Source organism: Adiantum capillus-veneris, chromosome 16, assembly GCF_014529385.1.
Source record: "Adiantum capillus-veneris isolate H3 chromosome 16, ASM1452938v2, whole genome shotgun sequence".
In the NCBI taxonomy this organism is placed as follows: Eukaryota; Viridiplantae; Streptophyta; class Polypodiopsida; order Polypodiales; family Pteridaceae; genus Adiantum; species Adiantum capillus-veneris.
In genome coordinates, this window is record NC_140946.1 from 56,503,095 (window position 1) to 56,528,532 (window position 25,438).

The following is a 25,438-nucleotide window of genomic DNA, read 5'->3' on the forward strand; positions in this document are numbered from 1 at the left end:
TGAGCTTTGCAGTGGTGGCTGCTCCTCTATATGTTCAGTGTTTGGTGTGAAGAAATCAATAATCTGTCTCTCTCCAGATCTCCTCAATAAACTATCTCTGTATCTGTGTAACTCAAGTAGATACAGGCCAACGCATCTCCGGTCCTGATAGCTCATGACTCTCGAGAAGGGTCCGAAGCGGAAGTGACCCCATATCTCGTAATACACTGTGAACTGACATATATAATGTGTCTCCGTCTCTGGCTCTGTATGGCATAGACGAGAGAGAGAGAGAGAGAGAGAGAGAGAGAGAGAGAGAGAGAGTGCCGTGGGCAGCAACGAAGTTTCCCTACGCGCTATCTCCTCCTGCTCGCCACGCTACCTCGACCTGCTCACTCCACTTCACAAACCCCACAAGGCTCCTCCCAATTTGCCCTCCCTACCCGCTGGCATACAACCTCACCGCTCTTTTGCCACACTGCGACTCCCGTGCTCAATTATCAGCCCTTGCCTCTTCGTTGGCGAGCCTTGCTCTTTAGTTCGCGTGCTCAATTGCCTTGGTTGTGACTGTGACTGTGTGTAGGTGTGCGTTTGCAAGGGGTTAGGGTTTGTGTGTGTGTGTGTGTTCGTGTGTAGATGCACTGTGTGTGTGTGGTTGCGCCTGTGATTGTGTGTAGGTGTGCGTTTGCGAGGGGTTAGGGTTTTGTGTGTGTGTGTGTGTGTGTGTGATGCAGATGCACTCGAGGATAAATTAAGTGCACTGACCTCGAGATGGATACACGAATCAAGATGTGCTCATCATGCAGGTTGATATTGAAAAAGCATTTGATACGGTTCATTGGGATTTCATGCACAAATAATGGAGTGCTTGGGCTCTGGTACTAGAATGCAGTGTGTGGTCTATTTTCTTTACAAATATAGTCAATCTTCGGGCATAATTGATGGTGAGCTTACACAGTCATGGGATCTCAATCGTTCTGTCAGACAAGGATGTCCTTTGAGTGCCATGTTATATGCTATTGCCACTCATCCTCTATTGCTTTATTTGGATTCTTTGACGGTATCTGGTCATTTACATGGATTGGTATTACCATTTGGCAATCATTTTGTGGCGCAAGCATATGCTGATTATTCCATGTTTTGGCCCAAAAATCAACGAGCTGATGTAAGATGTATCATGGATGCCTTAAAGAATTATGGACTTAGTATTGGTCTTTAGGTCAATTTTTGGAAATCCGAACCACTGCCACTGCATCAGATGGATTGGCATTCTATATTATGGCCAGGTGAGATTGTAAAGCTAGATCAAACTGTACAACATCTTAAATACCTTTACCTTGGTCGTTAAACAATGCCAAACTATTCGATTGGGTTGAGCATAAATTTAGATCCAAAATTACATTATTGGAAATTGGCTACCTGACCGTTACACGCATGCCTCAAAATAGTCCAATCCATCTTGATGGCATACATGCAGTTTTTTCTATTGTTGTTACATTGGCCATCTCGTCGTCTTCGTGCTTTCATGTCTCCGATATTGGAACATTTTTGTTCCACTTGCTCACACAAAAGAGGATTGCGACTACTTTCTATGGATAAAATATGTGCTTGAATATTTTACATTTATGCTCTCATGGTTTTTCTACCATTGTTACATTGGCTATCTCGTCGTCTTCGTGCTTTCATGTCTCATTGTCTTCTTGCTTTCATGTCTCAAATCTTGGAATATTTTTAGTCTCCTTGCTCACACAAAAGAGGATTGCGACTACTTTTCATGGATAAAATATGTACTCCAAAATCTTTCGTGGCCTGAATATTTTACATTTATGCTCTCATGTCTTTGCCACGAAGGCCACGTTGTTGTTAGTATTAGTGGAACAAAAATAGCCATGGACGCTAATGTTTGCTTATTTATGCTCTCATGCCGTTTCTACACCCACTTTTGGTCATTGGCAACCTTCATACTAGAATGTGGTTTTTGGAAAACTTGAAGCTACAATTCCAGGATGCTCCCTCACTTCCAATCTCATAGCTGATTGGAAACAAGTAACCAAACATTTTTCCTGGCATGGTCAAGATGGCGATTGTGGCAATTCGCTCACGCTAGAAAGCAGACATATTTTCTCTCCCAGAAAGGAAGTGCTTCGGCATTAGATGATGTTGATGTTGATGGGAGTGTACTTTCATTTCAGCATGCGGTTGTTACTTTTGGTCTTGGTATGCACTATAGGCATGCATGGTAGATTATTTGCGATCTTGTTGTTTCTAAATCTTCCATTCCACCACTCTTTGCTGAGGATAAACTCTATGATTGGCATTATGACGGTTCCTCTATGCTTCCCTTATTTGCCGGGAAGGTATATTGCCATTTGCAATCATCCTCCTAGATAGCGGATCACTACAATCTGGTATAGAATATGAATAAATCTAATGCATGGTAGCACAATAAGGTCATGAACATTTGGCATGCTAAACTTCCCCTGACAGAGCGATTGTTCATGTGGAGATGTTTCATTGGAGTTGTCCCAACTGGCAAATCTTTTCATACTCGAAGAGTTGCATTGGCAAATTTCTTTCTACCCGAAGAGTTGCTTCTCATGATGCACTCGTTGCATTGCAAAGATTTAGACTATCCCGCATTTGTTGTGGTATTGCACTCATACGCATTAGTTTGTTGATTACATCTCTACATGCCTTCGCACTCGTTTCCTTGGGATATCTTTTGTCAATATTTCTTGCTTTTAAGTTTTGGAGTGCTTCCGCCAGTGCTTCGGCTGTATGCATACTTTTTTTCTTGGGTTTGTTTTTGGGTGCTCTCAACAATTCGGAGAGCACCTACTCTTCTAATGTTTCAGCAGGTACAAGTGGACTATGTCTCCCTCTTCAAAACCTCTCTTCATCAATCCCTTAATTTGCCCATGACTTGCATGAGCTCTCCTCCCTTCACTATGAGCTCTACTTTGACTATTTCTCATTTCCCACATGTAATGTTTTCTATGGATTTTCCTCGTTTTGAGGTTTCCCATTAGTAATTCAATCTGACATTACTAAAAAAAAGAGCGTGTTCGTGTGTGTGGGTGTACATATGCCTACTTTTCTTTCTGTTTTGATAGTAGTGCGGGTTTTGCGAGTGAGTTTTCTCGTGTCAATCTGTTTGCGTGTCGGTATTGATGAGTGTGGGTGTGTGTGCCTGTTTGTCTATGTGTGTAGCTGCTTGGGTGTGTGTGTTTGCCTTGTGCGGTGTTTGTGTGTTGTATGTTGTGTGCGCATGTGTGGCATGGCTGTGTGCTTTTGCTTCACCCAGGAGCATACCTAGGATGGTCGATTAGAATTGTCGTCAAAGGAATTGCGGGCCATGTTTTCTCTATTGTTCGAGTCGTCTGACAAAGCACTTATCGAAGTTGGCCTGCCCGACTTTGTCGCATGTTCTCATTCCTCCAACTTGTTCATTGGTTGTGATTGCAAGCTTCGACAAGCCATTCGCTAGTTCCTCTTTTCCTTCTTGTACCTGTCTTTGCCTTCGGGTGTTGTTGTGGCTCTCTCAGGTGTCTACATGAGCCTCTTCTCACCCATCCTCCTTTCTGTCGGTTTGGTTTCTTCCTTGTCGCTTTGCAGTCTTGGGCAGCATTGCAACTGCCCCCTTACCACTTACTTGGAGGACCCATACTTGACAGCTATGAGGTGCCTATCTTCCGGAGGCCTATGCGGATACCTTCTCCTCTCAGCGCTCCACCTAGTTCCCAAGGCACTTTTTACCCTTACTAGGAGGGATTTTTCTCCCTTGTTTTTCTCAGTTTAACAGTTGTTCATTCTTGGTCCTTGGCCAATTGCAGGTTCTATGCCTACGGACAGCCTTGTAATTAAGTTTATGGGCATTATGTTTAGTTTTTTCAGTTTATATTGGGCCCTAGCTATTTACAGGTTCTATGCCTATGAGCAACCTTGTACTTTGCCTTCGCACAGTCGTATCAGATTTACTTGTAGGTCGGCACCTTTTGGGCACCTACAAGGGGTCAAAGTAGTAGAGAATCAGTGATGTGCTTCCTTTTCAAAAAAAATTGAGAGAGAAAAATCAAATGAAATGTTATATTAACGTCTTCAAAAGGCCAGAATGACCTATGAGACCAAACTGATACAAAAGTGGTGAATCTGTTACAATGTCTGGGTACATTAGTACTAAAGTACTAAGTGTGAAAAGTGTGAAACTGTGAAAATAAATGTGAAAAACTAAATACAAAGTATTAAATAAACTTCTTAGGAGCATTCTAGGTGTCTGGCTAGAATGTTTTTAATCCTTTGTTGTAGTCTCCTCCGGTGAAGTGTGCTTCTGCATCTTGGCCGTTAAAGAGGCAATGAAAACGCCCCCGTATCTCATAGTATACTGTGCAGTCGCATATAAAGTGTAATTCTGTCTCCGGCTCCATTCCGCATAACTTGCAAATTCTGCTCTCAGGTGGGATTCCCCTAAATCTGCCAAATTCAATTTCCAACTGGTGTGAGGATGTCCGAATCTGACCAATGGCACATCTCAAACCATGTGACAGGTGGGTATCCATGTAACTCGGGCGAATCACAAATCCATCTTCAGATAGTTGTAGGAAGTTTTCTTTGTAGTCCGCCATCTTCGTGCCCAATTCTTGTGTAGGGTCTACCCATGTCCTCTTAGTATCCAACTGTATAAGATCCTGTCGGATGATTTTATTAATCTCCGTTCGTGTAATTGCCAGTGATGGAGCCGCAAGAGAGTATTGGAAGGGGGGTAATCTTTCCATACTTAACCCGTGTCTCCGAAACCACGAGGACAGTTGCGCATACCAGCATGATGTATCCCCTTTCATTGCTAATTGTTGAGAGGATTCGAGGGCCAGTCTAGTATATCGGCAATTATTTGTATCCCACAAACCATGTATAAAGGACACTGATCGGGTAAGAGCTTCAATTTCTATCGGAGGGGCCGCTATTTCCACTCGGGTAATCGCGTGTGGCCTTGGCTCTAATCATTCGGGAAATCATAGATACCAAAGGTCTCTCCATTGACTTCCAATTATCCTGATCCACAGATGGTCCCCAAATCTGGACCCCATAAAGCATAGCCGAAGCCACCACAGTATCAAAGAGCCAAAGTTTTGTTCTTGGTTCCTAAAACTGCACTTGTGAACACATCCTCTCCACCCCTCCCAAGGCCGCAGAGGCTCTGGATAATCTAGCCTCCGCTGCTTTCTTAAGAGTAAACTTCGGTCCTGCAAATACCACCCCAAGGTATGTGTATGCATCTGTGTACTCTATTGTATCCTGGCCATATGCAAATGTAGGTGCCGATCTCTTGACCCACTGCGGTGTGGTGTTAAACACCATAACTTTGGTTTTACCCAAGTTTACCGACAGTCCACTGTCCTCCACGAATTTATGTAATGCATCTAGCTGCCTCTGCATTCCATCTGGTGATTCTGCTATCAATACAATATCATCTGCATACAACAACAAAGGGATCCATGACCCTGCAAGTTGAGCCCCTCTGTCACCCTCTCTATCAATGTAATCTGATACCTCATCTATGTACATACCAAATAAATTAGGGGACAGTGGGCATCCCTGCTTTACTCCAACGGTGGAATGAACAATGTCGGACTCCCCTTCTCGAGTACGTACATAACCAATTACTGACCCGTATAAGGCCATGATCCCCCAAATAATCTCTTTGGGGACCCCTAACTCTTGCATCCTGCGCATCAATCTGGCCCTTGGTACTGTATCAAAAGCTTTCCGAAAATCCACAAAGCAACAATACATCCTTCTCCCATTTGCTCTTCCTTCCTCAATAATGGCTCTGAGCGTAAGAATATGATCTAAAGTGGAATAACCCCTTCTGAATCCAGCTTGTCCTGTTGCTCTTATGCCCTCATTCTCTGCCCATCTACTCAATTTTTGTTCAAGAATGGATGCGTACAGTCGGGTCAAAGTGTGACCTACCATAATGGTGCGGTAGTTCCCGGGTATCATAGGGTCCCCTGACTTGAAAATAGGTACGATAGTAGATAATTTCCAAGATTCAGGTAATCCTTCACACATGACCCGATTAAACAGCCGAGCAAGGACTTCTGAGAGTAGATCCCTGGCATGGATCAGATGTTCTGCTACTAAACCTTCATGATCATATGCTCTTCTTGTCTTCATCTTATCAATGGCTTTTTCCACCATTTCCGTAGTAAAGAAAGTACTAGCAGCAGGGCATGGCTCTAGCGGATTTGGTAATGGAGGCTGTCCAGATACCATATATAATGATGTTACATATTGACCCCAGATCTCAGGAGAAGTAATCGTCGGAGGCGGTGAGTGCTCTTGAAATAAGCGCCATGCCTCATGTGAGTCCCGACTCAAGAAGAGCTTATATAAATCCTTCTCTAGTTTGGCTAAAAATGTCCTTTTCTTGCGACGTACTATACGCCGAAGAGCAATCCGAGACTGCTTATATGTGATGATCCCAAGTGTAAGCTCTTTCTAGACCTGGATTCTCGTCTCTCTGCATTCCTCGTCATACCAACTGTTTTGAGGCATGTTCCCAGCTCCTCTCTTCTGATCAGGCTGAGTATGTGGGTATGCCTCTTGTGCTACTCCATGTAGTATCTCTGTTAACTGAGAAGTAATCTCCTCTACAGTATATACTGGCTCGGCTGCCCACATCCTATTATAGATCTTTTCCACATAGACTCAATCAGTTTCTAGCGTGAAAGTATATCTTGTGTGTGTCTTCTTCCTTTGTACTTGAGAGGCATTGTATTGGAAGGAGATTGATAAGGTCAAGAGAGCATGATCCATTGCAATCCCAACCGGTCTGGGTCCCACCTTAAAGTCCTTGATACTAGAAATAAAGCTTGGTGAAGTCATGACATAATCCACTGTACTGGCCCCATGCCTGTGTGGGAAGCATGTGAATCCCCCAGATAACGGGAAATTCTCTAGACCATTAAGTATGGCCAAACCATGTATGGTTGCCATCTCCATGAGATGTCTCCCATATTCAGTGTGTTCTTTATCCTGTGAGTTTCTAGTAAGCCCCCTTTGTGATAAATCCACTTCTCTGAGCATTTCCTCAGAAGTATGATAGAATACTGCTTGAGAGTTGGCCGTTCTGGCATTAAAGTCTCCTAAGAGAACTATGTCTCCATCTCTAGAGAACTCCCATATGTCATTATTCAATATGGAGAAAGGGGATTGTCCTTTAGGTGAGGAGTAGACTGAGGTACTTGGAGGGAAGTAGCATATAGCGATATATAGAAATCTACCTGTCTCGGCTCTCATTCTCACCCACATATACCTTGCTTGCTCATCTTTCCTGATAATCTGTAGTAGTGCTTTCAGCTCCTCTTTAAATAAGACTGCTACTCCTCCTGACCCCCGGCTACCCTGTAGAGATCTCTTGTCTGGTCGACCAGCTGTTTCCCATAAATAACCCTTCGCATGTGGCATACGCTGTCACGGTATTTGGTGTGTCTCTGAGTAGAAAACTATGTCTCTGTCCCTAAAGCTGTCTTCATAGGCACCTACATCTAGCCTATATGACCCATTACAATTCCACGCCGCTATCTGGAGCGTCGCCCCATAGGTCTCGCACCGTCATGCTGAGCGCTTTTCCAGAACCACTACTTTCCCTCCTCTATAAAAGGCGATTTTCCCCTTTTCTCTTGCTGCCTTGATCTCTGGCATCAACTCTTGCATGTGTGCCACTTGTGCCAATGTAAGGTCATCTCCCAGGAAAATACCGGTTTTCTTAAGAGTTGGCCTCTTCTTTAGAAATTCTTTCCTTATTTCTATATTCGGGAAGCGGAGAATAAGTGTCCGATCCTTTACGTTTCCCTTCTCATCGATTCCTTTCTTGCCCACTCTCCATGCACTTGTGTGAGTAGGCTCTGTGATGCCCATGCGTTGTAGCAGTTCCTTCACTTCTTCATCTACATTCTCTTTGTCTTTGACTCCTGTGACCCGCACATGGAGAGCCCGATTCTTCCTTTTCTGCTCTTCCTCAATGGTCATATTAATAATGGTAGAAGTAGGTGTGGTCTCGAGCATCTGGGCCTTCCCTTTCTTCGCATCCTCAATCCATTTCTGTGCTTCATCAACCTTTTCTTGTGTCTTAAAAAGACGTTCCGCCCATGAAGATGCCGTTTTCGATTTCTGTTCATCTCCTTCCCGTAGAGCTTTCATTTGATCTTTCATGTCCTCGAGCTCCTTCAGCACCGAAGGTTGGTCGTCTCCCTTCTCCTTAGTTGCAGATTTGCAAGCCGCAAGTTCTCCTTTTAGCTCCTCAATTATTGCATCTTTTTCCCCCATGTGCTTTTCCATATTTGTTCTCCATGCTTCAAAACTTGCTACTGCCTCATCGAGTTTCTTTTGCATAACGCATTCTGTTACATTTACTTCGGCCTTGATTAGGTTTCGTAACTGCGTTTTCAAGATCTGAATCTCCTCATTCTGTATCCCCCGGATCTCTCTCCTTAGTTCTCTCATCATGTCTCCATACATGGAGTTCCTGTAGCTCTCAGCGCTCGCGTGCATTTCCTTCCTGATGTCATCTCTCATGTAGTTTAGCTCTGATTTGAGCATCATCTGGACCTTCTCCATCATTAGTTCATCATGTATCTTGGACGTTTTCCCCACTCGTAATGATCCTGGTATAGTACAGTATCTCTGTTTCTCCGCTTAAATGTAGCTGTTGTTTTTTTTGGGGTGGTGTAGCTATCTACACCCGGCCCTTCCCCTTCGGTAGGCGGATCCATCGAACCCGAGCCCCAAATGTGGGGTAGGGTACTAGGGAGAATAGGACAAACTTAAAATATTTTATCTTAAGGCTTTTTACCCTAAGGCTTAAAATTTTATTTTTTTTTTCTCAAAGGCTGGGACTTCCTACGCGTAGGTGAATGGCGCGCGTATGCTGGGACAAGTCCTCCTTCTTCTGTCCTTTGTCTAAGTCCCGAGGTGCTGTGTTAGATTAGACTGATGCGACACTCATGGCTGATGAGACTCCTCATTCCGAGCTCGTCCGGTTACCTTGTGCGCTCATGAGCATGAGAGTTGCTCCGACAAACAGCTTGAGGCAAGCAAGGAACCCATTTGAGAGAGAGAGAGAGAGAGAGAGAGAGAGAGAGAGAGAGAGATGAAATGAAATGAAATGAAATGAAATGAAATGTTATATTAAACGTCTTCAAAAGCCAAAATGACCTATGAGACCAAACTAGTACAATCTTGGTGGATCTAACACAATATCTGGGTACAAAATAGATAAAAGATAAAAGCTAAAAGCTAAACTGAACATCAGTGTCCGAGGATGCCCGGCATCGGCTCTGTCCAAGGATGTACTGCATTGGTCGCTGAAGAGCATCGTCAATGTCCGCCTCTGCAAAAAGTCGTATTGGACATTTCCCAGGCCGTGCTAGAATAGTCATGATCCTCTGATGGAGCCTTCGTCGATGTCATGGTGGCCCTCGTAGACGTGGGCATCTAGCTCTCCCAAGCCCCATGGCTTTGTCAGTCACGTATCTCTGGTATAAGTGGACTTTGAAGTCTGCTGTGAAGCTTGCTCATCTAACTGCCAAGTCTTTGCTCTAAAGAAGTCAGTGATCTCCCTCTGTGAATGTCTTCCACTATCTAATCTCCTCAAGAGACTCTCCATGTGTGCGCAGCTCTAGCAAAAACAACCCGAGGCATCTCTGATCCTGATATCTCAAGACTCGAGACAAAGCCCTCTCTAAATAGACACTGAAAGCGGCCTCGTATCTCATAGTATACCGGACAATGACATATGTGATGTAACTCTGTCTCTAGCTCTATATGACACAACCGGCAAATCGGGGCCTCTGCTGATATTCTCCATAGTCTGACAGTCTCAATCTCTAGCTAATGCGATGATGTGCGCACTTGACCAATAGCACGTCGTATCCCATGGGATAAATGATGGTCCATATAGGTAGGTTTGATCACATATCCATCCTCTGTTAGCTGGAGAAGATGCTCTCTATAGAAAGCCATCTTTGTGCCAAGCTCTTGTGTCGGCTCTGTCCAAGTCCTCCCGGTGTCTAGCTGAATCGAATCTTGTCTGATGAGGCGTGTAATCTCAATCCGTGTGAGGGACAAGGAGGATGCATCCAACGAGTATGTATTGGAAGGGAGTAGTCTGTCCATACTAAATCCATGTAGCTGAAACCATGATGTCATTTGTGCATACCAACAAGATGTGTCTCCCTGTGAGGCAAGCTGTAGAAGACTTCAAAGCTAGGCGAGCATTCTATCTTTGGGAAGATCCCAGATATTGTGTATAAAAGAGACGGATCTAGTAAGTGCCTCTATGACCAGCAGAGGAGCAGCAAGCTCTACGTGATTAATCTCGTGCGGTACAGAGGTCTTGGCCCTAATCATTTGGAAATCATAAAGACCAGAGGCCTCTCCATACATCTCCATCCATGAGTACTACCAGCTCGGCTATGATGGTCTACCAATGTTCATCATAAATGCACCCGATAAAGCATAGCTGAAGTAACCAATGTGTCAAATAGCCAGAGCTTTGTTCGAGGTTCGTGAAACTGAATTTGCTAACACACCCTCTCCATGCTCCCCAAAGCTGCATATGCTCTCGTCGGTCTTGTCTCTGCTGCTGTCCTCAAGGATAACTTTGGACCACTGAAGACCACTCCCAGGTAAGTGTATGTATCCATATACTCAACCATCTGTTGACCATATGCGAAGGCTGGTGCAGATCACCTAACCCACTGTGATGTGGCGTTGGAACACCATAATCTTGGTCTTGCCAAGGTTCACCGACAAGCTGCTATCACTAGCAAAAGTGTGCAATGCATCCAAGTGTCGCTGCATCCCCTCTAGCGAATCTGAGATCAACACAATATCATCTGCATACAGTAGTATTGAGATCCATGTCCCTGCTAGCTATGCTCCTCTCTCGCCTCCCCTCTCAATGTAATCTAAAACCTCATCTACATATAAACCAACAATGTAGGGAAGAGTGGGCATCCCTGTTTCACTCCAACAGTGGAGGGAATATGCTCATATAACCCCTCGGGAGTACGAACTTGCCCCACAACTCTCTTGTATAGAGCCATGACTCCCCATATCATCTTTGTGGGTACTCCCATCTCTTGTGGTCTTTGCATCAGCCGAGCTCTAGAAACTGTATCAAATGCTTTGCGACAATCCACAAACACACATTAAATCCTCCTACCATGTGATCTGCTTTCCTCAATAACAGCTCTAAGTGTCAATATATGATCAAGAGCAGAAAACCCCTCCTGAAACTTGTCTGGCATGATGCTCTAGGCATGCTTTCTCTGCCCATCTACTTAGTTGCTGCTCAAGAATGGATGCATACAAACTCGCTAGCGTGTGCCAAATCATGATAGTATGGTAATTCCCCAGTATCATGGGTCTCCTTCCTTGAAGATAGACACAATAGTAGACATGCTCCAAGTATCCGGAAAACCCTCACACATGGATCAGTTGAACATTATTGCAAGTTATGCAAGCATATCTCTAGCATAAAGTGATCTACCATCAATCCATCATGATCATATGCTCTCCTAATCCTCATCCTATCTCAGCAGTAAAGAAAGTGCATGTCTGTGGGTATGGCTCCGGAGTGAGGGTAGAGACTACTGCCCTGGAACTGTGTAAAGAGATGCTGCATATGCGCCCCAAATCCCAGTCGATGTGATAGGCCGGGGGGGGGGGGGGGGGGGGGGGGGGGGGGGGGGGGGGGGGGGGGGATGCTCATGAAAAACCTACATGCCTCGCCTGAGCTCTGGCTCAAGAAAAGCTTGTACATATCCTCCTCTCTCACACACACACACACACACACACAGAGCAGTTGAGGTGTGGGTGAGGACACGTAGGATGCAACATCCTGGCAGACGTTGCAAGCCTACATACAAGTCTTAGGCTTCTCCACACATTGGTCCCTTTCATGGTACGAGTTACAACATCCACTCCGAGAAATATTAGAGAGTGAAGCTATGGAGGCTCACTAAAAGAATCCCACTCTACACCATTTTGTTTTGCCTCTAGTCTTGGACAAGCCTTAGGCTTCTCCACACAGTGGTCCCAACTCCCCTTTATGGTACAACATTCACTCAGAGAAATGTTGAAGGTGAAGTTATGGAGGCTCCACTATGATAATCCCACTCTACACCATATGGTTTTGCCTCTCCACAGTGTGAATTCAAGTCCCTTTTATTCCCTAGGCCAACAGAGATAGTCAGATTCTCAGCAAAGAACCCTACAAGGTTGACACGTTTCTCTTTAGTATTCAGCATGATGGGGTCCCTGTTTCCAAGGGTTGGGAACCAACTCCTATGATTAAACTTTCGTTTCAGACTACATGATCGTCAGTCAGATGGGAACTGGTGGCCTTCTCTCTTTTCCATCAAATGTTGACTGAGGCTGAAGTACCTCGGTTCTCCAGCCTATCTGTTACTCTGTCAGCGGCTTGATTCTTCAACGGGAAGGCTAATCAGGTCAGAGCCTTTATCTTTGGTCCCTCCCATTGCTTCATGTGCTCAATGATGAGTTGGAATTCTCCGTTTACATTTCATCGTGAGGAAGCTGCATCCTTTGATCTTATGCTATATTGGTATTGTTATTTCCGGTAATGGAGGTTGCAACAGTTGGTTAACTTTATTGCAATTGGGGCTGATCATCAGAACTGGTGTCCCTGTACTGCTGTGTATTTGTCCCTCATGTTATTGCTCATTGATGTAGAGGTTTTTACCCAAGTTCATTGTATTTGAACCATGTGGTCGCTTTCATAGACATGCAAACAGTTTTAGCACAGTTTTGTGCATGTCTTGTGTGTGTGGGTGTGTGTGGGGGGAGGGGGGGTTGAATAAACTTCGCTCTTTTGTGGATAGACTTGGAGTACCATTAGGCCGTCGCCACAACGCAGCTCCACAATGTGAACAGGTTCTGTGCATGATTCTATATACTGCGCGCAGACAGTAAGTGGAGACAGCCTGCTACCTAATTGCGTTCTGCAGATTTGGCCTACCTGTACCTGCTCGTTGCTGTCAGAATTTAGTTCGAACTATTGCAGTATCAGTGTTACACAGTTTACAATTACGCACAAATTACAGTATTACAGGCAAAGTTTAAATTACAGTATTACAGGCAAAGTTCTTAGCAGATGTATGAGTTCTGTGGGAGATGTACATATCTCTGAGGTCTTTGTAAATAGATAAAGTGTCAAATTACCAAAAAAAAAAAGGGAAAAACAGTATTTGCTTTAGTTCTCGGTCATGGTCCAGTTGATGCAGTCAGAATTTCCGTGCGTCTTCAAGCGTCGTAGAGCCATGGAGAGTGTTTCGGAGAGTGCTTTCTGAAATCAAAACTTGTCTGTATGAAGACTTCGAAGAGGCCCGAAAAGCCTGGAATGGTCAGGCACCTGCCCTTGAGGTGCGAATTCCAGTACAGGACCTTATGGATCCAGTAGCGCAATATGCCATGAATGCGGTCATTTTGTTTTTCCCTCGCAAAATGCCTATTGCGCAGGATGTCGGACAGTGGGTTGATTTCCTACTCAAACGCCAGGCTGTCCGAGGCGTTTATTTTGGTGCTCGGGGTTTCTATGAGGTATTATTGGCAGATACTGAGGCTAGAAACCTCTTGCTGGAGATGTCTCCTCTCTTTTTTGGCACCCAGATGACTCATGTTCTGCCTTGGGCACTTACGAAGGACTATCAAAGTCTTATTCGTCACAAATGTCTAGTGTGGGTGGAAATTGTTGATTTTCCCCGCACGTGGAGGCATTTTCTTCCTTTGTTGGCTGCTCAACTTGGCAAGGTCATTTGCCCGCCGAAATTGGACGCGAACACTAACAGGTTTTGCATTCTGTGGGATACGGATAAGCAAACCCCGGATGGAATTATGGTGGATTCAGGGGATCCTTGGGTGGGCAAGCGTCCTTTTAAACTTAAATGGCGCAAATTTGCGAACTCCTATTTTCGATGCGGTAAATTCGGTTGCATGCAATCTGAATGTCCTGAACCTGTTTTGCAACCCCCTCTTTCGGTTGTTCCTTCCTCTGCCCCTGCCCCTATAAGCAAATCTGTTGGTGAAGCTAAATCGAATGGAATCCCTGCAATGAAGGTGGCTTCTAATGCAGATAAAGGGAAAAACAAAAATCCGTCGTCTGCGGATGTTGGGAATGTAAATGTAGGGAAAGGAAAAAATGTTGCGTCGACGGATGTTGGCTCGTGGGCGATACCTAAAAAGACAGTAAAAATTCGTTCTCCACCTTCATCCCGTAATTATGTTCCTCTGGTTAACGCCAATAATAATGTATCATTTAAGCAGCTTCCCTGCAATGACAATTGCACGTTGATTGACGCTTGGGAAAAAGCGATGCACTCTTATAAGGATGTACTTTTGGGGGAGGCTTCCATTTCTCAGGCAGTCTCTATGGACAAGTTTCCTGCTTTAACTCAGCGGATGGATTCTGGCATGGATGTGGTGGATGGAGATGTCCATATGGGCATCTCGACTTGATCTTCCATTTCGTGCCATTGTAAATATGGTTTTAATGCACAGTCGCATTAAATGTATTTCATATAATGTGCGTGGGTTATGTAACCTGGACAAATGGCGACTGACCTGGCACTATGTACATACATGTAAGGCAGATATCGTGATTTTGCAAGAACATAACCAGCATGACTTTGTTGGTCAGTGTTCTTATTTCGCAGGTTACTGGATTGCATATGCTGGATTGCATGATTACTCAGGTTTATTGATGTTGGTTCGGCATGAGCTTCAGCCAGTTCTCTTGTATAATGATTCGAACGGCCATTGGATGGTGATTCAATGCTTGTTGAACGGTCAGGTGTATGAATTTGGAGGTGTTTATGCGTACACATCATCTGGACAAAGGGCTGCTCTATGGCGAGACATCTCTTCTCGCTCATGGACCTTGAGTGCATTCCTTTGCGGTGATTTTAATAATACCCATGAGATGGATGATAGTACCACTGGCAATTCACATATGTTGTTTGCGGAAAGGCAAGAATGGGATAATCTCTTTGCTGTTACTCAGATGACTGATATATGGCGGCATTTGCATCCAAATGCATCTAGTTTTACTTTTCAGCATGTTGCCCATTCTTCTTATCGAGCGCGGTTGGACAGATGGTATTTGCTTAATTTGCAACAATATGAGGAATTTGCATGTGAGGTCAACATCGATTACACCTTGCAGTTATCGGATCATTACCCCGTTTTGTTGGATGTGAGTTTTGGGCAGACTCGTTGTGATCGGGCTCTTCCCAAGAAACGTCTGCTACTTGTCAATAATGCTTAACTCACACATGAGGTTTTTCAGGGAATGATCTCTGAGGTTATTCCCCCTCTGTTGGTTCATATGCATCTTGATCTTGATGCCGCTTGGTATCGCTTTGTTATGAGGGTGCAAAGTGTTATTTGTGACTATGGCAAGCATTACATGCAGTGCACTCGAGGGGAAGTCAAAGATGCGAAGCATGCTTGTCAACGACTGCAAGAGTTGGCTGATTTGCGGCCTCTGTCTAATTCTGAGATGTCGGAGCTATGTGAAGCCTCTGTGTGTATTCAGCGTAATGACAAGCGAAAGCTTGCTAAATGGCAGACGTGTGCTCGTCAACAGGCTTTCACAGACAAAGGTTGTGCTTCAAAGCAATTTTTTAAGCATTTACATCATTCAAGAATCTCATGTGCAATCAAGCGCGTTATGCTTTCCTCGAGTATTTGGACTTCTTCAAAGCAGGAACTTGCGGATGCCATGGTTTTGCATTATCAACAGGTGTTTGCTGCTCCTTCTCACACATCTTTGGCTGCTTGCCATGCGCATCAATTGATGCTTTCCTTTGTTACTCCGATTATATCCCCGCAAGATGCATGTGGTCTTGAGGACCCCTTCACTGCTTCAGAATTGCATAGTGCGTTGCTTGCTTTGGGCCGCTGGCGGTCTCCCGGCTGGGATGGGCTTTGTGGAATTTTTCCTCTCCTTCTGGGAGGATCTTGAGCATCCACTGCTTTACATGATTAATGCAGCATGGGAGAAACAAGATTTGCCGATATCTTGGAAAGAAGGTTTACTTAAATTGTTGCCTAAGCAAGCGCTTTGTGAGCGATTCTCTCATTGGCGTCCGATTACTTTGATGCCGGTCGTTTATAAGAGATTGGCTAAGATGCTGGTGCACCGCATTAAGGACCATCTTTTTGCAGGACTCCATCAGGCTCAATATGGTTTCATTCCACGTCGCCAGATTATGGATAATCTGGCTAATGTTTTGATTGGCATGGAGTACGCTAAGTACACACAACAAAATGTGTTGGTTATGCAAGTTGACATTGAAAAGGTCTTTCACACTGTACAGTGGGACTTCATTGCCGCCACCATGACGTGTTTAGGGTTTGGTCCTAAATTCGCCAATGTGGTTTATTTTTTGTATGCATGTAGCACGTCTTCAGGGAAATTGGAGGGTGAATTAACTGAATCTTGGCCTCTCGGTTGTTCGGTCAGGCAGGGCTGCCCCCTTAGTGCTCTGTTGTATGCTCTTCCTACTCACCCGTTGTTGACTTATCTTCATCACTTGACCTCTGTTCAGAGTCTGCATGGTCTGCAGTTACCTTCGGGTCGTACATTCGTTGGCTAGGCTTACGCTGATGATTCGTTGTTTATGCCTCGTAATCAGCAGGCGGATGTCAAGGTGATTATGGAAGCCTTGGAACTGTTTGGCATTGCTGCTGGGCTTAAAGTCAACTTTTGTAAATCGAAGCTTCTGCCTCTCCGTTCTTGTGATTGGCATAGTCTGTTGTGGCCAGGTGAGATTGTGTCTTCAAATGTGATCACTAGGCATTTGGATTATCCAATTGGATGGAATGTTACTCACTCTCAGAAAGTCGATTGGGTCATGCAACGCTCGAATGTCAAATTGCATTACTGGAAGCTTTCTACTTGGCCCTTGCATGTTCGTTTGCGAATTGTTCAAAGTATCATGTTGGCATATGTTCAGTTCTTTTTGCCACTGATGCATTGACCTCGCCGATGTCTTAATTCTCTTATGTCGGACATTATGTCCCATTTGTGGCGGACTCATGCTACGAAAAAAGGCTTACGCTTGATGTCGATGGAGAAGCTTTGTTGTCCTAAACGTTTTGGTGGACTTAATATCTTGGATTTGAGCAGGCATGTGTTTGCGCGGAAAGCTATGTTGTTGCCCACTCTTGTGCAACAAATTCAGCCTTGGACTTTGATGTTTGCATTCCTCGGTCAGCACGTTGTTACTTCTGCTTTTGGCCATTGGCAACCCTCTCTCTGGGAGGTGGTTTTTGGCAAGATGGAAGGGCACATTTCTGGATGTCCACTTGCTTCCTCTTTAGTATCTGCTTGGAAAGAGGTTACGATGCATTTATCGTGGAATCCTCGGCAGGAAGGTGACTCGATCCGATTGGAAAGTCTCCATTGGAGCCGGGCATTCTCTCTTACTTTGGTTGACCGCTCACCTCGTCAGGCTTACTTTCTCTTTGGTCGTGGCATTCGTGTGGTTGAGGATGTGGTCGATGAGGCTAGATATACTTTTGAGTTTTCCTTTGCGGCTCGTCATTTTGGGTTGGGCATGCATCACCGTCAGTTTTGGAGAGAGCTTCAAAGCATGTTGCTCGACTTTTTGCCTGTTTCACCTTTTGCCTGCTGGTGATCGCATGTTTGATTGGGCCTTTCGGGAAACGCCTTTTCGAGCTATTTCTGCAAGTCGAATTTATGCTATTCTTCTACCACGAGCATGGCTTGATGGTCATTGTAATGCCATTTGGCACATGCACAAATCTGACCTCTGGTGGAGCAGGCTCCTCTCTGCCTTGTGGAAAAGCCATTTGCCTTTAAAGGAGCGTCTGTTTCTTTGGCGCTGTTTGCTTGGAGTGCTTCCCGTTGGCACTTTTCTTCAGGCGCGTCATCTTCGTCCTTCTTGCGTTCGTTGCTCGACTGCAGAAGAGGATATTTGTCACTTGTTGTGGGATTGCTGCGTTACTAGAGACTTCCTTCGCCATGTATCGGCGTGTATGCGGCTCCATTTTCCTGGGGTTGTCTTTCACAAAAGGTTCTGGGCATTTGGCATTTTCTCACCGACGTTACAGCGTTTTGCGCTCTTCTTCATGTGGGTCAGATACTGGGCTTTCTGGACCGTGTGGAGTCAGTGTAATGCTTACATGTTCCATCGTACTCATGAGGATCCATTCCCTCTCTTCAAGCTTTCTCTTAGGCAATCGTTACGGTTTGCTTTGGAAGTTGGTGATATCACCTTAGAGATGCATCAGCTTTCATATGAATGTTTTTAGCTACGCTCTACAGATGAGGAGTTCTGTGCTCTTCCCCTTGTATATGATCTTTTCAGTGAGTTTTCCTCGCTTTGAGGTTTCCCACTAGTAAATTAATCAATCGATTTACAAAAAAAAAAAGTGTGTGTGTGTGTGTGTGTGTGTGTGTGTGAGAGAGAGAGAGAGAGAGGCTCACTGTTCTCAATTTTCATCAAGCTCTGGAGCATAACCTCCATTTTCTGTTTCATTTCCCAGCTATCATCAACCTCTTGCGAGATGAGACTCAAACTCATATAAAGCGATCTCACAAAATTGCAGATGCTCTTCGCACTATCCACTTCTCCATCTGTCACACTGCTGATGGCTAGTCGCATGAGCTCTCCTGTCAAATCACCAACCTGCAAAGGGTATGTTAACGCCAAGGTCCATCCTTTTTCAAAAAACTTTAAAGAGTGCATTACGAATTAACCTATACCCCAAGTAGGTAGTCCAGGAGGTTCAGCTGAAAGTCATTGCTCGATGCATCTTTCAGCTCTGCAAAACTCTCGTTCAAGTCATCTAGTGTGAGAAGCCTCCCATTCTTACAGAATTCGAGAAAGGCCGCTGCTTCTACATATTCTTGCATCTACAAGAGATCCAGATTCCAGAGTAGCTCATACGCAAGGCAGCATAACAAACGAATCTCTAAGACACATGCATTTGAGAGGTAACAGACCCCTGGTGTGTATGCTCTCCTAAACTTCCAAAACTCTGAACCCTGCAATTCCTTGGCTACACGTGTCACGTGATCCATTTTGACATTTGCCAAGTCTCTTTCGGCTTGCTCTAGGACAGATTCTTTGTTTTTTGAATTCAGCCTGCAGCAATCAATTCTCTCTCTCTCTCTCTCTCTCTCTCTCTCTCTCTCTCCTCTCTCTCTCTCTCTCTCTCTCTCTCTCATTCCAAGCTTTAGCAGAGACAGATTCCAAGCTTTAGCAGAGACAGGCCGCCTGAGGGCTGGTTATTGCACGCTCAGCAGAGAGAATTTCCACCTGCGGTCTCCTTACACGGGGGGGGGGGGGGGGGGGGGGGGGGGGGGGGGGGGGGGGGGGGGGGGGGGCTTCGGGCCTTATTGTTACAGTCAGACAGAGGGGCAGCGAGGGGCTGTTCCCTGCTATCAGTGGCGCCCGTACTGGGCTGTGGTGCAGGTCCTCTTCGCGAGTACACAAGGGGGCAGCGGGTCAGGTACACAGGGAGCCAACAGGGCTCTGGCAGAGGCGAAGTTGCCGCCACGAGCTGACCCAGCAGGGGGCTGCGAGCTTTCGATTCCATCGACAGGTGCAGGTGACCGTAGCATAATAGCAAGGGACTGAGCCTCTGGGCTTTTGGCTGAATATTGTTCGCGCGCCCGCAGTGGGCTGTGGATGTGAAGATACCCGCATCGGGTTGTGGGGTTTTTGCTTGAGCGCCCGCAGTGGGCTGTTGATGTGAAGTTACCCGCATTGGGTTGTGGGGTTTTTGCCTCTCCGCCTCTGGACTCAGCCGAGCCAGAGCGTCGAGTTGTCTTCGAGGTCTCTCTTGATCTCTCGAGTGGGTCACTAGCCCATATCTTGGTATGTCATCAGAGGGGTGAGCCACCGTGCTCCGATCCCTCACCATTTTGTATTGTAAGCCGTAAGCATCGAGCTATACCCGCATCGCCAATGGAGGCCATGAGCGCTTCGCCAATAGAAGCCATGATCATTTCGCCAGTATGTAAGCCCCATACGAAGGCAACTTTTGTGCTTACAAACAAGCGGATAACACAAATGGAAAGGGAGATGAAAGAATGGAAAGCAGAGACGGAGGGATGGTGGAAAGAGAAGGCCAACCTTCTTCAAATGTTTCTCAATGAAGGCGTGCAATGGAAGAAAGAGAAAGAGGACTTGCACGCAGAGCTACAAGCATTTAAGGCGGATTCACAAGCACTTAGAGAAGAGGTCACAGCCCTCAAGCGAGAGCTTGCGGATAGAGTAAGCAACGGACTGGAAGAAGGGGAATTTCAGCCCTCGGTGATAGACGAGATCAAGGTCATCAAGGAGCAGGTAGGGATGATCACAGAGGAGGAGAAACAGAAGGTGGTAAAGACGTCATCGTGGATGGATGTGATAATGAAGACGTAGAAGAAGGCGGATGAGGCCGAGAAATGGATAGAAGTCGCTAAGAAAGGGAAAGGGAAAGGGAAAGGGAAAGAAACCACATCCGTCCCCACTCCTACAATCATCAACATGACTCTAGAAGAAGAGCAGCGAAGGAAAACTAGAGCCTTGCATATAAGAGTAACAGGTCTAAAAGACCGAGATAATGTGGAAGGGGAAGTCGAAGAACTTCTTTGCATGATGGGTAGTGAGGCTACTCATACAAAGGCATGGAGGGTAGGGAAGAAGACACAAGGCAATGGGGAGACTTCAAAAGGGAGAGCTTTAATCATCCGTTTCCCATCCATGGAGGCAAAGAAGGACTTCTTGAAGAAGCGCCCTACACTAAAGAAAACGGCATATCCTTGGAGATGACCTTACTCTCACACAACTTGCGCATACGAGAGAGGTAATGCCAGAGATTCAAGCAGCAAGGGAGAAAGGAAAGACGGCCTTCTATAGAGATGGCCGGGTGGTGATTGTAGAGCGGCGCTCCACATGATGGTGCAAGACCTATGGGACCACACTCAAAGTTGCCACCTGGAATTGTAATGGATCTATGCGCCTTGATGTCGGTGCTTTTGAGGATAGTTTTACGGGTAGAGACATCGTCTTCTACTCTGAGACACATCAGGCCCAAGGGCAATCTATGCCTCACATTAGCGGATATAGATGGGAGAAAACCTGTAGACAGGAGACACGATCAGAGAGGGCGGGGCTTAGGAGGAGTGACAGTGTTATTCAGGGAGAAGTTGCAGCCATTGATACATATAGCCCGCAGGGATGAGCAAGCTAGGTACATGTGGGTGAGATTGAGAGCAGAGACAGGCAAATATCTTTACATTGCTATTTGCTACTTTCCCCCGAGTACGTCAGTTTATGCACCACCCAAAGGACAGTCCCCCTTCTCTATTCTGGATGATGGCATATGGGAGTTCTCTAGAGATGGTGACATCACCATTGGATTTCAATGCTAGGACTGCCCATCATCAGAGAGTATTTTATGATACTTCAAAGGAGATGCTGAGAGAGTTGGATGTTGCAAAGACGAGCCTCTCCAGACTATCACAGGATGGAAAACACACTGAGTATGGACGACACTTGATAGACATGGGGACTGCACATGGATTGGCCATCTTGAATGGCCTACAGAGATTTCTCGCTGCGGGTGGTTTTACATGCTTTCCACACAGACATGGAGCCAGCACAATGGATTATGTCATGGCACAGCCGAGCCTCATCTCTAGTATCTAGGACCTCATGGTTGGACCCAAACCTGTTGGTGTGGCAGTGGATTATGCTCTTGTGTAGCACACAGGCTACAGGCAGCAGCCCCTACTCGCTACACCTTCACGTGGGAGACAGACTCCGTATACATAGATGGGATCTACAGACGCCTGTGCACAGAGGAGCCAGGGCGAGGAGCTTACTACTATACTGACACAGACACTACATGATGCAGCAGCAGAGGCATACCCACATACCCAGCCTGAGCAGAGACACCGTTCAGGGAGCATGCCCCAGAACAGTTGGTATGATGAGGAATGCCGGGACACTAGAGCTAGACTTCAGAGGGAGGTGCTTTTGGGGTACATCACTCACAGGCAGTCACAGATTGATTTCCAACGCCTAGTGCGGTAGAAGAAGAGGGCATTTTTGGCTCGCCTAGAGCAGGATCTATACCAGCTATTCTTGAGTCAAGACTCACGTGAGGCATGGAGGCTCTTTCATGAGCACTCCAGTCTCCCCCCCCTGCCATCACTTCTACAGAGGCTTGGGGCCAATATGCACCATCTTTGTACCCCCCCCCCCCCCCCACCCCCCCCCCCCCCCCCCCCCCCCCCCCCCCCCCCCCCCCCCCCCCCCCCCCCCCCCCCGATCCATGCCCATACACATGTGCTTTTTTCACCTGAGATGGTGAGGAAGGCCATTGACAGGATGAGGACTAGGAGAGCATATGATCATGATGGCTTAGTGGTTGAGCATTTAACGCATGCCAAAGATTTACTAGCAGAGCTTCTAGCAGTTATGTTTAATCGTGCCATGTGTGAGGGCTTGCCTGATACTTGGAGCCTATCTACTATTGTACCTATCTTCAAGTCGGGAGACCCTATGGAGCCTGGGAACTACCGCACTATAACGATTGGACACACATTGGCACGGTTGTACGCATCTATTCTTGAGCAACAGCTGAGTAGATGGGCAGAGCGGGAGGGGATACGCGCAGCCTGGCAGGCAGGTTGTAGAAGGGGTTTTTCTACTCTTGACCATATCTTGACACTCAGAGCCATCATTGAGGAGGGCAGATCGCGTGGGAAGCGGATCTATTGTAGCTTTGTGGATTTCCGCAAAGCATTTGACACAGTGCCCAGAGCTAGATTGATGCAGAGATTACAGCAGATGGGAGTATTCACAGAGCTCATTAAGGGGGTCATGGCATTCTACAGGTCACTAGTGGGGCATGTACGCACCCCAAAGGGTCTATCCACACCGGTTTACTCCACTATTGGGGTGAAGCAGGGCTGCCCGCTCTCTCCTACTGTACTTGGTATGTATGTAGATGAGGTTTCTGACTACATTGAGAGAGATGGTGATAGAGGTGCACAGCTGGCAGGGACATGGATTCCACTATTGTTATATGCTGATGATATTGTCTTGATCTCCGACTCTCCGGAGGGGATGCAACGTCACTTGGATGCTTTGCATAGGTTTGCCCAGGAAAGTGGTTTGTCCGTCAAACCTTGGTAAAACCAAGGTCATGGTATTTAATACCACCCCACAGTGGATCAAGAGGTCCGCGCCCGCCTTCACATATGGCCAAGAGAAGGTGGAGTATACAGATGCTTACGCTTACATTGGAGTGGTTTTTAGTGGGCCAGCATTTTCATTGAGGAGGGCAGCAGAGACTAGATTGACCAGAGCCCATGCAGCATTGGGTAGATAGGAAAAGATGTGTTCACAGGTTTAGTTTCAGGAGCCTCGGACGAAGCTCTGGCTCTTTGACACTTTGGTGGCTTCTGCATTGCTTTATGGAGCTGAGATTTGGGGACCTTCACTGGATCATCACGGGAGCACAGGCCGCAGTGATGGATGGGGGGACATGGAGAAGCCTTTGGTCTCTATGATCTCGCAGCTCATTAGAGTCAAGGCTTCAGTACGACGTGTTGTTGTACGAGCAGAGCTAGCTGCTCCCCCACTGGTGGTTGAGGCGCTCACCAAATCTGTCTCCTTCATCCACCGCATGTGGGAACTTCCCAGAGATAGATATGCACGCCTTGCACTTGAGTCCTCTCGACAGTTAGCCATGCAGGGAGATGCAGCATGCTGGTATGGGGAGATGACATCATGGTTTCAGGCGCACGGCTTCAGCATAGACAGATTGCCTCCATTCTAGTACTCACTGGATGCGCCCTCTCTGACTCTTACACAGTCCGAGATCACCAGGCTCATTCGCCAAGACTTGACTCAGCTAGACACCAAGAGGACATGGATACAGCCAGTACAGGAGCTGGGCACGAAGATGGCTTTCTACTGAGAGCATCTCCTCCAGCTTACCGAGGATGGTTTTGTGACGAGGCCCAGATACATGGACACCCACTGGATATGATGTGCTATTGGCCAGATACGCACATCTTCACACCAGCTGCGGATCGAGACTGGGAGATACAACGGAGTACCAGCAGAGGCCAAGACATGCCCCCTGTGTGACATCGAGCCTGAGACAGAGTTGCACTACACATGCCACTGCCCCGTCTACTACGAGATACGAGGCCACTTCCATTGCTTGTTCACAGAGGGTTTTGGACCATTCTCTAGAGTCATGTGGTACGAGGATCAGAGATGCCTGGGTTTGTTTTTGCTCGAGCTGCGCAGACACAGAGAGAGCCTGGTGAGAGGAGAGGCTAGCCAGTCTCAGAGACAAATCACAGGCTGCTTTAGAGCTGCCACTGGACACCCGCAGGAGTTACTACCACAGCAGAGCTCGTCGCCTTACACCAGAAGCATATTGATCGATCGAGCGACTGAGCTAGGGAGATCCAGACGCCCACGATTGCGGAGGACTACACAGCATCAACAGAGGCTCCATCAGAGGATTCGGGTCACTTTGGCTCGACATGCACGACGCCCGGTCAGACTACTAACCATGGAGGAGATTGATGAGATCCGCCAACGACCGATGTTGGATCTCCTGTGATCTAGCTATCCCAGCTAGTTGTTTAGCTGCTTAGTCCTCACCTAGCAACAGTAGCAGTTTAGGATTCCATAGTATTTCATTTTGTCATTTTGTCATCTTGTTACTCGGACTCTGTATCAGATCCACCACATTGTAACTTTCTGGTCTCATAGGTCACTTGGCCTTTTAAAGACGTTAATATAACATTTCATTTCATTTCATATCTCTCTCTCTCTCTCTCTCTCTCTCTCTCTCTCTCTCTCTCTCTCTCTCTCTCTCTCTCAAGTAAAGAGGGCAAGAAGGCTTTCTATAGAGATGGGCGAATCTTCATAGATAGAAAACCCATCACATAGGGATTCGCGGCCTATAAGACTACGGAGACCACTACACAGGCCACACGACATGAGATCACACTCGGAGTATGGAATTGTGACGGATGCCTATGGACTCAGCCAAGCACACTCGAGGAGGTGATGGAGGGGAGAGACATTGTGATGCTGACAGAGACACATGAGAGCCAGGAAAGAGGTCTACCACATGTCTGGGGTTACCACTGGGAGTCCACATACAGGCGATCCACAGGGAGGCAGGGGACATCACGAGGATCAGAGGGGATTGCTCTTTTAGTGAGGAGAGAGCTATAGGACAGGGTCACAGTAGTGAGCAGAGATGTAGAGGCCCGCTTCATGTGGGTGAGGATACAGCTAGCCCCAGACAAAGCATACATGTTGCACTGTGCTACTTCCCCCCACTCGGTCACATTTCGCAGACCATAGAGAGATACGAC

General features: G+C 46.4%; 1 protein-coding gene across 2 annotated transcripts in view; it reads right to left on the reverse strand.

Annotated features, from left to right (window-relative positions):
* Positions 1-25,438, reverse strand: part of LOC147439086 (Translin family protein) — a 137,662-nt gene that overhangs the window by 38,000 nt on the left and 74,224 nt on the right. For both annotated transcript variants that reach the window (XM_086484246.1, XM_086484247.1), the window contains exons 4-6: positions 19,037-19,178; positions 18,797-18,946; positions 18,518-18,719 (exon numbers count right to left, since the gene is read on the reverse strand). In XM_086484246.1, the coding sequence (XP_086340372.1) occupies positions 18,518-18,719; positions 18,797-18,946; positions 19,037-19,178 (494 nt within the window). The remainder of the gene's footprint in view (positions 1-18,517; positions 18,720-18,796; positions 18,947-19,036; positions 19,179-25,438) is intronic.